Consider the following 17870-nt stretch of genomic DNA (forward strand, 5'->3'; position numbering starts at 1 on the left):
AACCTGAATCAATCCAGTCAATGCAGAATGCAGAGAGTCGCTATTCCAAGTGGGAGAAGGTGGGAAGTGAGGTCCAACAAGGATCAATGCTGGATCCACTGTTGTTCACAATTTATATTGTGCTTTCGGCTTTGGAATCAAATACCCTATTTTTAAATTTGTGGAGGACACCAAATTGGGACATCTAATCTTCTATCTGCTATCAGGACAGCCTGAAGGCTTTCCGTTTCTTCTTTGAACAAAGGCCCAACCAGTCCCCATCCACCACCTCAGTCTGGCTGAACATGTTCTTACATTGAACAATTACTCCTTTGGCTCTTCTCACTTCCTCCAAATAAAAGGTGTTGCTATGGAGCCTGTACGGGTTCCAGTCCTACTCAGGCCACCTCCCTCACCTCTTTTCCCAGTACACTAACGACTATTGGTGTCATTTCCTGCTCTCGTCCTGACCCAGTCAACAAATTTGGTGAATCAGGTGTAATGTAAGCTAAAAGTTTATGAATTACAGGGACTATTAAATAGACAGGGAAATCTGGTCTCTGCTGTCAGTTATAGCAAGCGCTAGGCAGAAAAGCTGGGTATGATAACAATGATGTTAACCAGGATACATTTTATCGTAATCCTGAGTGTGATCAGATGGAACATGGGAAGCGCAATTAATGTCCAAAATTGTTACCATTACTCGACATAATGGGAACAGAGTAGTCACTGTACCTTCTTGGATGATAAACTCTTGTTCAATGGACTGCTACATGAGACAGGGATGATGAAGGATAGGGATAACCCAGTTGATGTCTCACAGTACTGTGTGGTTTTTCAATGGGTGCATTGGGGAATTGAATGATGAGGAATATAAGAAGCTGCTAAAGGCAACTTGTGAGCCAGGTATTGTGTTCCTCTCAATCCTAGCATCCACCTTCCAGCCACTACACTGGTAGAAGCTGTAGTAGACATTATGCAGTTACTGGTTATGGATCAGTTATTATAGCACATCAATGTGCACAGACTACTCAAGGTCCAGCAGAGCACCCCGCACATTTGCAAATCGACTGTTCAATTTGTATGAATTGAATCAGCCTACTAGGGTTCCTACTCAGGCTGGGAGCCCAGCCAACAATCCAAGGATCAACAGCCATTTTAAACAAATGTTTCTGTCTTCACCGCAGCTGCTCACGAATACAGTCACAGAGGTGTCAATTAATAAAAATACCCCTGAATGCTAGTGAGACTGCCTCTCTGGCATGGGGCTCTGCGAAGGATCCCAGAATGAATAAAATGGCTGTTGAGGTGCCTTCCCCTTTTAATTCAAGGTCACCACCTAAATATGGAAACACAGAATTACATAGAATATCTAGCATAGAAACAGGCCATACAGCCCAACTAGTTGGTACTGTTTGTTAATTGTATTTAATTGTATGCAGGTGGAGGACATTAACTGGGGATTCTCTTGTACCCCTACAAAAAGGAATAGACTGAAACTGTGGTAGTTGCATGAGGATGTGCATCTTCATAATGTGCATCTCTGTAAATAAATGCTTATAAAAGTGTGTAAAGATTTGTCTCCAGTTCTATCCTCCACCATCTGGCTTTCTGAAATAGAATATGATAGCAGAGGCTGAGTACAAGTGAATGTTGAAAATCAAGAAAAAAATTTCAAACAGAAATCTATAATCCTAGCGGCCATTGGTAGAAAGAAAATATAAATTGTCAGGGTAATATTACCCTCCACCGTTCTCGGAGTCTGAACTGTATGATCAGTTGAAGATTGAAGTGGATATGTGGACACGGGATACACCCCTACCAAAGAAAAAACAAAGTATGGCCTTGGCATTGTTGCTTCCTTCAAGAAGTAAAATCAGAAGTAAAGTATTTTGTGAGCTGGATGTCTGTCAGTTGGATTGTGATGAAGTTCTGGACCTTCTATTAGAGTTCTTGGATGAAGTCTACAATGAAAGATGATCTGTTAAATGCCTATGAGGCATAGTCAGAATTTGATAGATTTCGGAAAACAGATGGTCATTCCATGGAAGAATATATCATGGACTTTAACAGGTTGTATAAAAGATTGATGAAATTCTATTTGGGGATCCCTGGACCAGTGTTTAAATTACTGGATTGTGCCAAGGTGTCTTATATGGGTCAGCAACTGGTTGTAAGTAATGTGTGCTTTTTAGAGAGGGAGACCCTGTTGGATCAGATGTCTGCTGCCTTGAAAAAATTCCTGAAGGAACAGTCATTTATAGCTATTTCCTTCAGCCTTCATGGAACAAATGAGACAGTCCATGATGACATAAAGAATAGAATATTCAATGATTGCCAGATTTCAAAATAGTCCAGATACTGAATACAGGTGTCTATACATTGGAAGGATTAAAGACAGGCAGAGTGAAGATTAAAGACCTTTGGCAGCTTTGGCTATTACAACAGAAGACAGAATTGGAACAAAAATAATAGGTGAATGAATCCCAGGACTGCCCAAGGAACAGTTAATAGGTGTTTTGGTTGTGACTCAAAGTATCATTATGTGGTGAACTACCCAAAGTGAGGAGACAAAGTCCTCGCAATTACAAACAGCAAAGAGAATTCCGAGGAAGAAGATGAAGATAATGATGAATCTGAACAAATTATACTGGTCACAAGGAGTTTTAGTCCTGTGATGAACGGGTTAGTCATAGATTCTTTTAACTGTACAGTGCTAGACAGTGTTTGCACTTTACCATTATGTGGGACAGGTTGGTTAAAATGTTATCTTGATTCACTAAGTACTGAGGATCGTCGCTTGGTTAAGGAATATAAAGGTACTATGTATTTTAGGTTTGGTGATGACAACACATTGAGGTCAGTAAAGAGAGTTGTAATTCGCTGCAGTAAGCCATTTTATAAGTACTGATGTAGTCACCAGTGAAATACCTATGCTGTTGAGCAAACTTACTGTGGAAAAATTCACAGATGAAACTTAAAATGAAGCATGATAAGACAATTATTTTTAGCAAGTCAGTGGATCTGCAGTTTACCCAATGAGGACATTATTGTATCCCCTCAACAAAACTTGATCTTTCTCATCAGAGTATTAAACAAGTATTAATAGGATCAGATGATAAGAATCAGAGAGGGAAAAATAGCAAAGTGTCTTAAAATTAGATAGACAATTTGCTCACCTACTTGTCAAAGGTTAAAAACCCTGCTAAAGGATACAAAAGTGATTGATGAAGAATATACGAGGCTAATAGAAGCGATTAGTGAGAAGTGTGAAATCAGCAAAACGTATCGGAGGATACCGTAAGCCTTCCATTGGCATGTGACTTTAACGAGTTAGTTGCCCTGGATCTAAAGGTATGGGACAAAAATAAAAATATTTTCATTCTACATTTTATAGACTTAGCAACCATATTTAGTCTTTCTATAATAATACATAGTATGGACAAAAGAGTTATTCTGGACAAAATCGTGGAGAAATGGATAGGGATCAGACTTGGGACACCAGAGAAATTTCCGATTGATAATGGGAGGGGTATTTACCAATGACGAGTTCAGAGACGTGTGAAAACATGAACCTCGTGATCATGACTACAGCAGCTAAAAGTCCTTTCAGCAATGGACTCTGTGAAAGGAATCATGTGGTGATTGATGAAATGTTGCATAAAACTTTAGCTGATCAACCTGACTGCAAGTTGACAACCATCCTGGCATGGGCAGTTCACGTAAAGAATTCACTCCAGATGGTTGGAGGATATAGTGCCTATCAATTAGTCTATGGGTGAAATCCCAAATTGCCTTCTGTTCTGTGCGTTAGTTCTCATACGCTAGAAGGCACTATAATTTGTTCAATTTTTTCTGCATATTTGAATGCTTTAAATGCAGAGAGGCAGGCTTTCATCATGGCTGAGGTCTCAGAGAAAATTTGGAGAGCATTAAGACCATCTGAAACAGACTCCAATTTAGGCGATTTGGTGTATGAGAAAATAGAGAGTCATAGGGAATGGAAAGGCCCTGGTAAGGTAATATGGTAAGACACTACTTAGAAAACTTGGCAAAACTGTTAAGATTCATGAATGAATCAGAATTAATTACAAAATCTCGGTCTCTGAGCAGCTGGTACCTGAAATGCTCATGTATTTTGTGATGAAGGTCCTGAGGAACAGAATACAGTAGATCAAGGGCTGGATAGTGCCAATGTGGGTGATCATGACACACAGGACAAAGCTATTGCAACTAGGGGCTTTTTGCCTAGAGTGGGTACTCAGGTGACATATATTACAGAGGGGTCTTGTGAATGGACAGAATGTGACAATTATGGGATGAGAAGGAAAAGCTACTGGCAAGTTTAAATATTGGTTGAATGTTCAGCATGATGGCCAAGAAGTGAGGTCAATTGACTGGCAGACAGAGGTGAAAGGGTGGAGAGTCAGAAAGCGTAGTGCAAGTGCTGATGTTAAGTCCGGAAGTGACTCTTGCATGAGAAAACCTACTGGAGAAAGAGCCTCTGATAGTGTAAGAGGGAGATCTCGTAGTCGTAGTCCAGAGACACAAGAGTGAAAGTAGAGGCTGTAGCTCGAATAGATTAGACAATGAAATGAAGGCTACAGAACAGTCTCAGAACAGAACCAGAAGCCAAAATCCTCATGACCGTGACGTTTTGGTGGCTGTCAATAAACATGAGGATAAACTAATGAGAGGCAAAACAAAGGGGAGTTAGATAGTTGGAGAAAGTTTATTCTGAGTGTATTCTTGTTTTTTATTCTGAGGTACCAGATAATGTCATTTTTCTGTAATGACCTAGTTCAATTAACTGGGATGGGAGTAACACTCTCTAAATAGGATTGTTGATTTAAAGTTATTCCAGACCTATTCTGCTTAATATTTAAACCAATATATTTAAAAGTCCCACAAGCCTGACTCCCAATTGTAAATTCTACCCCAATCTTATTAATAACACATTTTGTCATTTAGTAGTACAGAACTTGAGTATTGCTGAAAATAGAGACATGTTGTTGAAGCTTTTCATCTTGTACTCATCACGACAATCGCAAGAATAACCAATGTAAGGGAAAACAACAACTTATACTGCATGAGATAAGAGTACTGATTGGATGGCAAGTGAACTCTGATTGGTAGAGGCATTACCATGGAGAATGCACCAGTATACAGTGACTGACAGTTAACTGCCAAGCTTTGTTTAACATTTAAACCAGGCAGCTTGACTCTGATTGGTCACGGCATTGTCCTGAGGAATGAACCAATGAATGGCTGTCACTTATTTTGTTGAGCTGAAACAGGCACAATGTTTGTACATATTCTTTCTGTCTGAAAATAACAGGGCCCTGTGTATTAAAATATGTAGCGTCCAGTACTGGATCCACCCGGTGTAACCTAGTCAATTGTCTCCAGGTTGGAGACAAGGAGGCGGGCAAGGTCAATGAGGCCTTGGCGTTCCTTCCTACTGTCTGAAAGAGGTGGAATGGAAGGCTCTCCATGCAGGAATCCTCCCTTTGTCCAGCGGGGATTTGATGTGCAGGTGTTGCATGTGGCGGTCCCGTACAATCAACTGTTAAGCCCATTTACAGACTCTCGGACCACCTGTTTCATGTCTACGGAGAGTGTGAGAGGTTGCAGCCCCTCTTTCATTATCTGAGGGGGCTGCTCCTCAGTTTCACAGGAGCGTAGATCAAACTGTTGTCATGTCGGAAACACAGCAGCCAATTTGTACACGGCAAGCTCCCGCAAATAGTAACGTGATAATGACCAAATAATCTGTTCTTGTGATGTTGAGGGGTAAATATTAGCCAGAACACTGGGTATAACTCCCCTACTCATCTTTAAAATAGTGCCATGGGATCTTTTACACCCACCTAAGAGGGCACGGCATTGCATCTCTGCTGACGGAGCTATAAACAAACTGCCTGTACAAGATGGCTCATCATTGATCCTAGAATGCAGAATACAGCTGCCAGCTAACATTATACGGTTGCCCAGGGTTACGCCTAGTCCCAGTATGGGATGAGGATATTGGTGGAGAATGGCTAAAGATGACAGCAATTTTCCTTTAGTAGCAACAATAAGTACCATCGGTTTGAGGGTTAGAAAGGATAACAAATCACACACAGGACATCCTTCCCGGGATACCTGATGTCGTCACGCCAGGTACCGTTGACACTGTGGCAATCACAATTTCCTTACATTCACAAAAGACATGAGGGCAAGTATGAGTGTGTGGCAGCAGCAAAGTGCTGGAAACAGTTTACATATATCCCTCGATGTTTGTTATCCAGGATGGACATGGGAGACAATCTCTGTCCCATTCCGAACAGGACACTCCAGCCCAGGAAACTATGGGGCCTACTTTACAGAAGGACCCAATAATGGGCTGGTAGTTCAGGTCACACATCAAGTTGTGTTCGAATGTGCAATTAAAAACTGTATCAGTTGTAATTGATTTAATTTACCTCAGGGGCTGTGTGACAATCATTATATAGATTGGGCTCAAGTAGATCTTTAACCAGAGTGGGATTGGTTCCATATTAACACTGTCAGGAGATATTGGGAATTGGAAAGAGAGTATAATGTTTCATCACACACTCATCAGAGAAGGTTCATTAAGGATGGAGTGGCAGGAGGATCTGTTACTGAGGCTGTGTGGCATCGATTCGATATAGAAAAATCAATATTATATCCAAGGCAAAATTGGGCGGCACAGTGGTTAGCACCGCAGCCTCACAGCTCCAGCGACCCGGGTTCAATTCTGGGAACTGCCTGTGTGGAGTTTGCAAGTTCTCCCTGTGTCTGCGTGGGTTTTCTCCGGGTGCTCCGGCTTCCTCCCACAAGCCAAAAGACTTGCAGGTTGGTAGGTAAATTGGCCATTATAAATTGCCCCTAGTACAGGTATGTGGTAGGGAAATATAGGGACAGGTGGGGATGTGGTAGGAATATGGAATTAGTGTAGGATTAGTATAAATGGGTGGTTGATGGTCGGCACAGACTCGGTGGGCCTGTTTCAGTGCTGTATCTCTTAAAAAAAAAAGCTGTAAGGGTTGCACTCTAGTACGAACAGTTATAAATGATGGGGTTGTTGGACCTTGAAAAATCAGAAATGATTCCTTCACCCTGAAAGAGGGGACTGTAAGATACTCTATAGAATTAAGATTTGGGGGTTAACTGCATATGGTTAAGGTTTTTGTTTTCTTTTGACTGATATATAGCGTGTAGATTTGAATCGTAGCTAGTAATAATGAAATGGTCAAGTTGTTCATTCTCAGGCTTCAGATTATGGACCATGTTTAGATGAAAAAGCTTAGTCAACAAGGAGAGTGTCCCTTTTCAAAACGACTGCTTAATAAGCATATATAATGTGCTGAATACCTTTAGTTTAGAGATACAGCACTGAAACAGGCCTTTCAGCCCACCAAGTCTGTGCCGACCATCAACCACCCATTGACACTAATCCTACACTAATTCCACATTCCTACCTGTCCCTATATTTCCCTACCACCTACCTATACTAGGGGCAATTTATAATGGCCAATTTACCTATCAACCTGCAAGTCTTTGGCATGTGGGAGGAAACCGGAGCACCCGGAGGAAACCCACACAGACACAGGGAGAACTTGCAAACTCCACACAGGCAGTACCCGGAATTGAACCCGGGTCTCTGGAGCTGTGAGGCTGCGGTGCTAACCACTGCGCCACTGTGCAAGCTAAAGCTGTTCTGAATGTATCAAATATACAACTTAGCAGACTTTGCTGCTTATTTGTTTGCTGAAGAGAGCATGATGTAATAATTCAAACTTACTGACTGAACTTTGTCACCACATTGTGCAATGATACAGTCTTCAAGTAGGAAATGGGACAATGGGCCCAAGAACATTAATGATAAACAAACTGACTACCTGGAACAGATGCTGGAAAACTGAAATAAAAACAGAAAATGCTAGAAACACGCAGCAAATCTAGCAGCATCTGTGAAGAGGGAGAAGGAGGCCCCCATTGCCCATTCTCCACACACCCTGGCACTATTACCCCCTATCCTCTGCCCCAGGCTCCGGCCTCTGTCGAAGTTGGCTGCAATCTGTCTCTCGGCGCCTCTCCAGGATAATTGACAGCGGCTTCAGCCAATCGGATGCGCTGGTCGCTCATGACGTATTTGAAACGTGTGGGACATAGCCAATCGAAACAGGCCGTGATCGCTGGGTGGACTGACCGACAGCCGGATTGACCAATCGACCTGCAGCAGAGGGCGGCACATCCGGCGGAGGTCAACCTGCGGAGAGCGTGCTGAGGGAGCGGCCATTTGCCAAGGAACGAGAGCGGGAGCGGCGGCAACAACAGCAGCAGGTGGGAGCGGGAGGCCGGCAGCCTGGGCCCTGAGGCCCGTGGGGAGTCCGCAGGCCCGGCCGTGTGTTCTGGGGGCAGGGGCCTCTCCTCGATTGCGACACAATCCGGGATCGGGCGGCAGTTTATAGACCCGGGGGGGGGGGGGGCGGTGTGAGAGGGGAGGGGGAGAGCCGGGGGGGGCGGTGTGAGAGGGGCGGGGGAGAGCCGGGGGTGGGGGGGGCCAGTGGGGGGAGTGGTGTGAGAGGGGAGGGGGAGAGCTGGGGGTGTGAGAGGGGAGGGGGAGAGCCGGGGGGGGGCGGTGTGAGAGGGGCGGGGGGGCGGTGTGAGAGGGGCGGGGGAGAGCCGGGGGTGGGGGGGGGGGCCAGTGGGGGGAGTGGTGTGAGAGGGGAGGGGGAGAGCTGGGGGTGGGGGAGGGGGGTGGTGTGAGAGGGGAGGGGGAGAGCCGGGGGAGGGGGGTGGTGTGAGAGGGGAGGGGGAGAGCTGGGGGAGGGGGGGTGGTGTGAGAGGGGAGGGGGAGGGGTGGGGGAGGGTGGGTGTGAGAGGGGAGGGGGAGAGCCGGGGGTGAGGGCGCTGTGGGAGGGGAGGGGGAGAGCCGGGGGAGGGGGAGAGATGGGGGTGGGGGTGCTGTGAGAGGGGAGGGGGAGCAAGAGGACCCGGGAGGGCAAAGTGAAGGGGAGCAAGATATTAGATTTTTTTTAGATTAGAGATACAGCACTGAAACAGGCCCTTCGGCCCACCGAGTCTGTGCCGACCATCAACCACCCATTTATACTAATCCTACACTAATCCCATATTCCTACCAAATATCCCCACCTGTCCCTATATTTCCCTACCACCTACCTATACTACTGACAATTTTATAATGGTCAATTTACCTACCAACCTGCAAGTCTTTTGGCTTGTGGGAGGAAACCGGAGCACCCGGAGAAAACCCACGCAGACACAGGGAGAACTTGCAAACTCCACACAAGCAGTACCCAGAATCGAACCCGGGTCCCTGGAGCTGTGAGGCTGCAGTGCTAACCACTGCGCCACTGTCGGGGGAGGAGTGAGAGAGCCTGGGGGGGGTGGGGAGGGAGCTGAGAATGAATGAGTGAGTGCGCGCTGGGGGGGAGGCTGGTGGGGGGGGGGATACTGGGTGAGAGAGTGTGTGAGATCTGGTGGGGTGGGGGTGTGGGAGCGAGAGCGCCGGCTGTGGGGGAGAGTTAGCACCAGGGAGAGAGGGGTGGGCTGAGTCAGCAGGAGAGGGGAGAGTTAGTGATTGTAGGGGGTGGGGGGTGGTGGGGAGAGAAATAGATGGTGAGTGAAAGAGAGAGATAGAATGGTTGGGGGGAAAGTATGTGTGCTGGGGGTGGAGGGCGAAGTGCTTGGGGAACATGGTGGTTGACAGAGGAGAGAATAGTGGGGAGCAGGTGAGAACAGGAATTGGCAGGAGAAAGAGGGATTGGGGAAGGTGGAGGGGAGACAGATCCCAGAGGTGGGTGAAAAGAGGATGGTGAGGGTGTGACAGTTGGTGGGTGGGCTGCTGGCAGAGAGGAAAACCCAGATAGGGGGAGGCAAGCAGGGCAGGGGTTAAACAGAATAGATGCGAGCCCTGGGGAGCTGTACTCCTGTGTGTGTCTGAGGTGGGAGTGGTGGGTGCCTGAGTGAGATGTGTTCCATCCCAGACCTTGCCTTTACAATCATACTTTCACTGCAGAAAAAGCATTGGGGTCTGAAATTCACTTTAGTGGATGAGCTGGATCAAAAATTTGTTGAATCAACTTTCCTGAGTTTTATGATAGTAGTTGTTTGTTTCCATCAGACAAGATGGCAGAGAATGATGTTGAAAATGAGCTGTTGGACTATGAAGAGGATGATGAAAACCAGACCGCAGCAGAACCGGCAACAGCTCCTACTAAGAAGGACGTGAAGGGTTCCTATGTTTCCATTCACAGCTCTGGCTTCAGAGATTTCTTGCTCAAGCCAGAGCTGCTGCGAGCCATTGTGGACTGTGGCTTTGAGCACCCCTCAGAAGGTAATGTTTCAACCATATCCTTTGCTATATTTGGGCCATATCCATCATAAGTCCCTGCAGGTTAGTGGATAGTGATCGGAAACCTGACTAAGGTTTGTTCCTCTAACCCTGGGAATATTGAAGTTAATTGTGGTACCATTACTGCCTGGCAGAGAAAAACTAAATCGCACACCACAACTTGAGCATGGTATTTGTTGGTTTGATTGGATGGCCAATGTACAACTTTCAAGGTTTGTGTCAGTCATGTGAGGCACTTAGTTTTGCTTTTGGGTTGGAGTGCATGGTTATACAATAATAGAATTTTCCCACTTATAAGGAGCTCATTGAGCTTGGGCTGGCTCTCTGAAAGAAATATCCACTTGAGGTGTCAATGTTCCTTTATGGTTAGTCACATTTTAAATGCTTATGGAGTCTGCTTCTGCCACTTTCTGTCGGACATTCCATATATCTTCTGTTCAGGGAAATGTATTTTCAAAAAAAAGGTACAAACTAGCCAATAAATGAACACCACGGATGAATAAAGAGATAAGGGTCAAATTGAAACAAAATAAAAAGCATACACTAAGTGCACAGACAACAGAGGAGAGCATGACACAGAAGTTAGGAAAAAAGTTTAAAAAAAAAGAATTGGGATCAATAATCAAATGAGAGAAAATAGTCAAGTGTTCTCTAGACACTTAAATAGCAAAATAAAAATCAGGATAGGGGTTGCCACTAAAGGATGCACACAATAAACTCTTGGGTAATGACAGCAAAATGGCAGAAATATTGAATAGTTACTTTGCCGAACAGGTGGAAATGACATCAGAAAAAGAGATCAAGAAATATATAAAGGGGGAGGTAATTAATAAACCACTTAAACTTAGAGAAGGTAAATCCCCTGGCCCAGATGGATTGCAAACATGCGTATGGAAAGAATTTGGCCAAGAGATAGCAAAGGCACTATTGCATAAAAGGGAATAGTACAGCTAATGTTCTTATACCTAATAAGGGATATGGAACAAGTCCAGGGGACTATAGACCAGTTAGCTTAATGTTGGTAGAGAAGATGGTGGAATCTTTGCAGAAAAGCATAATGGAATAACATTGAAATCAAAAAAATAACAATTTCAATGGGGAAAGTGATGCTTGATCAACATTATTGAATTCTTTGAAGAAGTAACAGACTGAAAGAGTAATTCAGTAGCAGTATTTGAATTTTCAAGAGGCCTTTGATAAGGCTCTGCAAAGTAGACTCATGACTGAGGTCAGAACATCTGATGTAACAAACTGGCTACAAACAAGAATGAGTCGGGATTACAGGTACTCACTGGCCCAAGGTGGGAAATGGTGTTCCACAGGAATTAGTTCTGGGACAGTGGTGTTCACGATTTACATGAACAATTTGGACTCGAATCAGAAGTACAATTTCAAAATTTCCAGATAACCCCCAATTGGCAGATATCATCAATACTGAGGAGGATGATGACAAAATACAAAATAAGACAAGGGAATATACAATGGGTGGTAGGGCTCGAGGAAATACAGAGGGACCTTGGTGTTCTTGTCCATAGATCACTGAAGGCAGCAGCACAGGTAGTTAGTAAAGGTGGTTAGGAAGGCATATGAGATATCTGCCTTTATTAGCCGAGGCATAGAATATAAGAACAGGGAGGTTATGATGGAGCTGTATTAAACACTAGTTAGGCCACAGCTGGAATACTGCATACAGTTCTGGTTGCCACACTATAGGAAGGATGTGATTGTGCTGGAGAGGGTGCAGAGGAGATTCACCAGGATGTTGCCTGGGCTGGAGCATTTCAACTATGAAGAGAGACTGGATAGGCTAGGGTTGTTTTCCTTAGAGCAGAGAAGGCTGAGGGGAGACCTGATAGAGGTACACAAAATTATGAGGGCGTAGATAGGAAGAAACTTTTTCCCTTAGCAGAGGTGTCAATAACCAGGGGGCATAGATTTTAGGTAAGGGGCAGGAGGTTTAGAGGGGATTTGAGGAAAAATGTTTTCACCCAGAGGGTGTTTGGAATCTGGAACACACTGCATGAAGGGGTGGTAGAGGCAGGAACCCTCAACATTTAAGAAGTATGTAGATGAGCACTTGAAACGCCATAGCATACAAGGCTATGGGTCAAGTGCTGGAAAATGGGATTAGAATAGATAGGTGCTTGATGGCCGACACGGACACGATGGCCGAAGGGCCTGTTTCTATGTTGTATAACACTCTGACTCTAAACGTGCAGAATGAAATTCATTTGCAATTTACATGCACAATATGGGTGCATTTTAGTAGAAAGATAACATGGCCCCATACTCTTTGGAAAATAAGTCTGGTAAACAAAGGGAACTAGGGATACAGATACACATCACTAAAAGTAGCAACACAAGTTAATAAGACAAAAAGACAAATCACTGGGATTCATTTTGAGAGGGGTAGAATTGTTAAACTTGTATCAAACCTTGGTTGGACGACATTTAGAGTGCTGGGAGACACTGGCGTAGTTGTAATGTCACTGGACTAGTAATTCACAGGCCCAGGCTAATACCCCGGGGACACGAGTTCAAATCGCACCACGGCAACTGGTGGAATTTAAATTTAATTATTTAATAAGAATCAATATGAATTGAAAGTTAATCTCAGTAATGGTGCCATGAAACTATCGTCGATTGAAAAAACCCAACTGGTTCACTAATGTCCTTCTGGGAAGGAAATCTGCCGTCCTTATCCGGTCTGGCCTGGACCCACAGCAATGTGGTTGACTCTTTACTGCTGTCTGAAATGGCCCATCAAGCCACTCAGTTGTCAAGGGCAATTAGGGATGGGCAACAAATGCTGACCTTGCCAGTGATGTCCACATCCCATGAAAGCATATAAAAAGTTTTGCTTTCCATATTTGCTAGGATAACAGAACTGACCGCTTACAAATCTTCAGCGAAGATTGAACAGAGTGGGGCTCTTTAGGAAAGAAAAAGCTGAGGGATGAGGACCTGAGAGGCCTTTAAGATTATGAAAGGGTTTGATAGGATAGTCTTAGAAGATGTTTCCATTTGTGTGGGGGTCCAAAACTAGTGATCATAAATACAACTTCTGATGAAGGGTCACTGACCTGAAACGTGAACTCTGCTTCTCTCTCCACAGATGCTGCCAGAGCTGCTGAGTATTTCCAGCATTTCTTGTTTTTAGATCGTAAATACAAAATAGCCACTAATAAATCCAGTAAGGAATTCAGGAGAAACCTTTTTATCTAGTGTGTGTTAAGAATGTGGAACACATTGCCATGGAGTAGTTGAGGCGACTAGTATAAATCATTTCAGGGGAGGTTAGATAATATGAGGGAGAAAGGAATACGGTTATGCTGATAGGCGTTAGATGAAGAGTGTTTGGAGGAGACTGTGTGAAACATAAACACTGACATGGACCAGTTGGGCTGAGTGGTCTATTTCTGTGCTGTACATTCCTCACAGACAATTGCCAGTGTAAATGATTGGGGCACAAGTAGGACTGAATGAGTTTGTTTTCCAGTGTTATGTGGCCGATAAGGGAAGAGCTACCTGGCCAGGGCTGCGTAGAATGACATGGTGAGCTGGATTTACCCCAAAATATATCTAGAATGGTGCATAACTAGTGCATCTACTCTCTCTGCAGTTCAACATGAGTGTATTCCTCAGGCCATTCTCGGGATGGACATCCTCTGTCAGGCCAAATCTGGAATGGGGAAGACCGCTGTTTTTGTCCTTGCTACTCTGCAGCAATTGGAGGCTGTTGACGGACAGGTAAGTTGCCAGATGAGACTGCTGGGGTAGAAATGGTAACATAATGAATACTGTATTGGACTTTAACAAACTCATATCTCACCTAACAAAACCAAATAACTGCAGATGCTGGAAATCCTGATTTGTTAATCTGTTTAGTTCGAAATTGAAACTGACATGACATAAATACATCCTAAACACAGTGTAAAGCTTCATCAGCCCTGATCCCATTGCTGCCTATCTCTGGATACTTTACTGGATCTATTCTGTGCAAGATAACACTTGTTGCGCAGCCTGTTGATGCTAGTCTGCTCTTACTTGACATAAAAGCAACAGGCATAGGGTTCAATTTATTTGTGTGCGCTTCTCTTTGGTTTTGTGTCCAGACTATTGCTAAATCCAAGAGCAAAAGTTGAGATTTCTTGATTATCCTGGAGGAATGGCCCCTTTCATTGTGGAAGATCATAAAGCTTCCAGCTTCAGTGCTAGTGTGGTCAATGTTCAGTTGGTGTTCCTGCTTTAAGTGATTTTCATTGAAGGGTATGTGTGTGGATCTTCGGGAAGAGCAGCATTGGGTCAGCTGGGATGCCCATCCCCTTTACTGTGCACAGTGGCCTGATGAGCTGCCAAATGGCTGCTGGTGCCCAGAAAAGAGAAACTAAAATTTGAAGTCGTACACGTTTGTAAAGTGTTTCAAGTTGCACTGAGTGTGCACCCATATTAGAAGTTTGTATTGTTTTGGTTGAGTTCAGAAGCAGACTAGATGTCAGCCAGTACATGTAAAGTTTTGCTAACCACGTTCAGAGTAGCTGCACGTTTCATTTTTACGCAGTATTCCTCTCTCTTGTCTCCAAAACAGGTGTCTGTTCTTGTCATGTGCCATACAAGAGAGCTGGCTTTCCAAATCAGCAAAGAGTATGAGAGATTCTCCAAGTACATGCCAAATATCAAGGTAAGTGCCCATGCAGAGTAGAGTGCCTTGTATGTGTGCCAGCTGTGTCACCTTGCCTAATGTCTACATGGTTAGGGAAATCAAGCCATTTGGGAGGCTTCAGTCATTAGAGGCTCTCAATTGGAAGCTGCTGTACCGATTTCCATTTTGTAGTGGTATCGGTAGCTTCCAGAGGTGTCTGGTAACTGCACTGCTGGGAAAACACTGGGCTGTTTAGAGTAACCTGCTTTTGCCACTGGAATTTGCAGTGGGCATCCAGGCTGGCTACACATTAATTTTGCTCTCTCTAGTTTTGCAGGTTTATTACTTTGAAGCATCTAACATCTGTATTACTATGCATGTCCTATAGATGGGGTGAGTGGATTACTAAATATTCTGTGGGTGGGCTGAGTGTGGATTACTGTAACTACCCTGTAGATGGAGTGCTTATGAGTTGTAAGCATCCTATAGACTGGGTGAGTGGATTATTAACATTCTATAGATGAGATGCCCACATTATTGTAAATGATGGCTGAGTTCCAGTTACTATATCGAACATACAGATGGAATAGGGTAAACATGAAGAATGAAATTTTAGTCTTCAGCCATTCTTGCTTCCTTGGTCACTGTCTCAGGCTGAACCAGACTGTTTGTGGCCTTACCATTGTATTTGACCCTGAGCTGAGTTTCTGATTCCATGTCTTCTCCATCGCTAAGACCTCCTACTCCCACCTTTAGCATCAGCTACCTCTGCCCCTACCTCAGCTGATCTCATCAATACTCAACTATGCTTTTATCACCTTCAGACTGGACTATTCCCATGCTCTCCTGACTAGCATTTCATCCTCCATATTTTTAACCTTCAGTTCATCCAAAACTATTCTGCATACTTGCTCATGCGCTTTCCCCCTCCCCCATCACCACCCTTAACTTGCTGACCTATATTGGTTCTTGATTCCCCAATGCTTCCAACTTAAAGCACTCATTTTCATGTTCAAATCTCAACATAGCCTTTCCCTTTTCTACTTCCACCAGCCTTAAAACCCACCCCCAGAATTGCTTACCATTGCAGGCTGCGCCTTCACCTGTTTCGACCTCATGCTGTGAAATTCCCTCCCTGATTCTCCATCTGCTTTCTCCTTTCAGACCCACTTGACTTCCTTTGAACAGCATCCATTTTTGCATGATAATACTGCTGAAGTGACACGGGACTTTTTTTAGATATTGAAGATATTATAATTGCAAGTTATTGAACATTAAAAAATGGAGACTAAGGATTATTGTCCAGCCAGTCAATATTGTGAATACTGTTACTTCAAATCTAACCAAAACCCTGTAAACTGAATTCTATTGCTGGAATTTTATTTGGGATCCGCCAGAAAAGGCTGTTTTTTTTTTCTGCTCAATTTCCCAACATTTCCTGTATGCAAATTGTATTTTTTTAAACTGAAAAAACGTCCAGTTTTTGAACAGGTGACTTGTAGTAGAGAGGGGAATGTCTATAAATATTATCTGTATGAACTTCCAAAAGGCTTTCAATAAAACTGATGTTGAAACTCATGACTGTAGGGATAATGGACAATTGCTCTAATTGGCCGGATGTGACCAGTGGTGTACCAAAGGGATCTATGTTTGGGCCTCAACAATTTACTATTAATGAATTGGATGATGGGATAGACAACCATACATCCAAGATGCTGATGACGCAAGGGCAGCATTGTAAGTAGTGGAGATGGAAGCATAAAATTAGAAAGGGATGAGTCAGGGATTGGAATTGACAGTATAGCTCTGTGGAGAGCCAGTATGGACTCGATGGGCCGAATGGCTGCCTTCTGTGCTGTATATGACTCTGACTGTTAAATTAAATGAATGGATTTCAGTGTAGGCGAGGGTCGACAGGAATATGGAGTTGAGGTTACAGTCCGATCAGCCATGATCTCGTTGAATGGCAGAGCAGGCTCACAGGCCGCGTGGCCTACTCCTCCTAATTTGTACGTTCATCCATTTTGGACCTAAAAAGATAGAACAGGTTACTTTCGAAATTGTGATGAGCGAGAAAACAATGAAGGTTCAAAGAGATTTGGGGGTCCGGGTACATAGATCATTAAAGTTTTACCAACAGGTACAGAAAATAAATGGGCTGATGGAACGTTGACCTTCATATCTAGAGAATGAGAATACAAGGGGGGTAGCTGTCTTACTTCAGCTTTATGAAGCCCTGGTTAGACCACACCTGGAGTTACTGTGAGCAGTTCTGGGCACCACACCTTAGGAAGGATATAATTGTCCTTGGAGGGAGTGAACATAGATTTACCAGAATGATATCTGGACTCCAAGCATTAAATTACAAGGAGAGATTATACACACTGGGGTTGTATTCCCTGAAATTTAGATTATTATGGGGTGATTTGATCAAAGGTTTCAAGATATTAAGGGGAACTAATAGTTTTTATCCTCTACCTATTTCTGCTGGTTGGAGAATCTAATGCTGGGGGACATAGCCAAAAATTAGAGCCAAGCCTTTCAGGAGTGAAGGTTGTAAACACTTCTGTGCACAAAGGGTGATAGAAGTTTGAAACTCTCTCTAGGAACAGCAGTTTATGCTAGATCAATTGTAAATTTTAAATCTAAGTTGGATAGATTTTTGTTAACTGAAGGTATTAAGGGACATGTGGCAAGGCAGGTACATGGAGTTAGGTTACAGATCAGCCATTAGTTCATTAAATAGAGGAACAGGCTTAAGGGGCTAAATAGTCTCCTTCTGTTCTTCGGCTCAAGGGGCTAAATAGTCATCTCCTGTTCCTATGCACACTGTTCATAGAATGCTGTAGGATGGAGGGGGCTGTT

The 17870-nt window shown here is 43.9% G+C and overlaps 1 protein-coding gene across 1 annotated transcript in view; it reads left to right on the forward strand.

Moving 5' to 3' along the window:
• The first annotated feature begins 8249 nt into the window (after window positions 1-8249).
• The window catches only part of LOC137355578 (spliceosome RNA helicase DDX39B-like), a 42183-nt gene continuing 32562 nt past the window's right edge, over window positions 8250-17870 (forward strand). The window contains exons 1-4 of the mRNA XM_068020839.1: window positions 8250-8328; window positions 10133-10345; window positions 13986-14113; window positions 14952-15044. Of these exons, the coding sequence (XP_067876940.1) occupies window positions 10138-10345; window positions 13986-14113; window positions 14952-15044 (429 nt within the window). The 5' untranslated portion in view covers window positions 8250-8328; window positions 10133-10137. The remainder of the gene's footprint in view (window positions 8329-10132; window positions 10346-13985; window positions 14114-14951; window positions 15045-17870) is intronic.

Source organism: Heterodontus francisci, chromosome 43, assembly GCF_036365525.1.
Source record: "Heterodontus francisci isolate sHetFra1 chromosome 43, sHetFra1.hap1, whole genome shotgun sequence".
Taxonomy (NCBI): Eukaryota; Metazoa; Chordata; class Chondrichthyes; order Heterodontiformes; family Heterodontidae; genus Heterodontus; species Heterodontus francisci.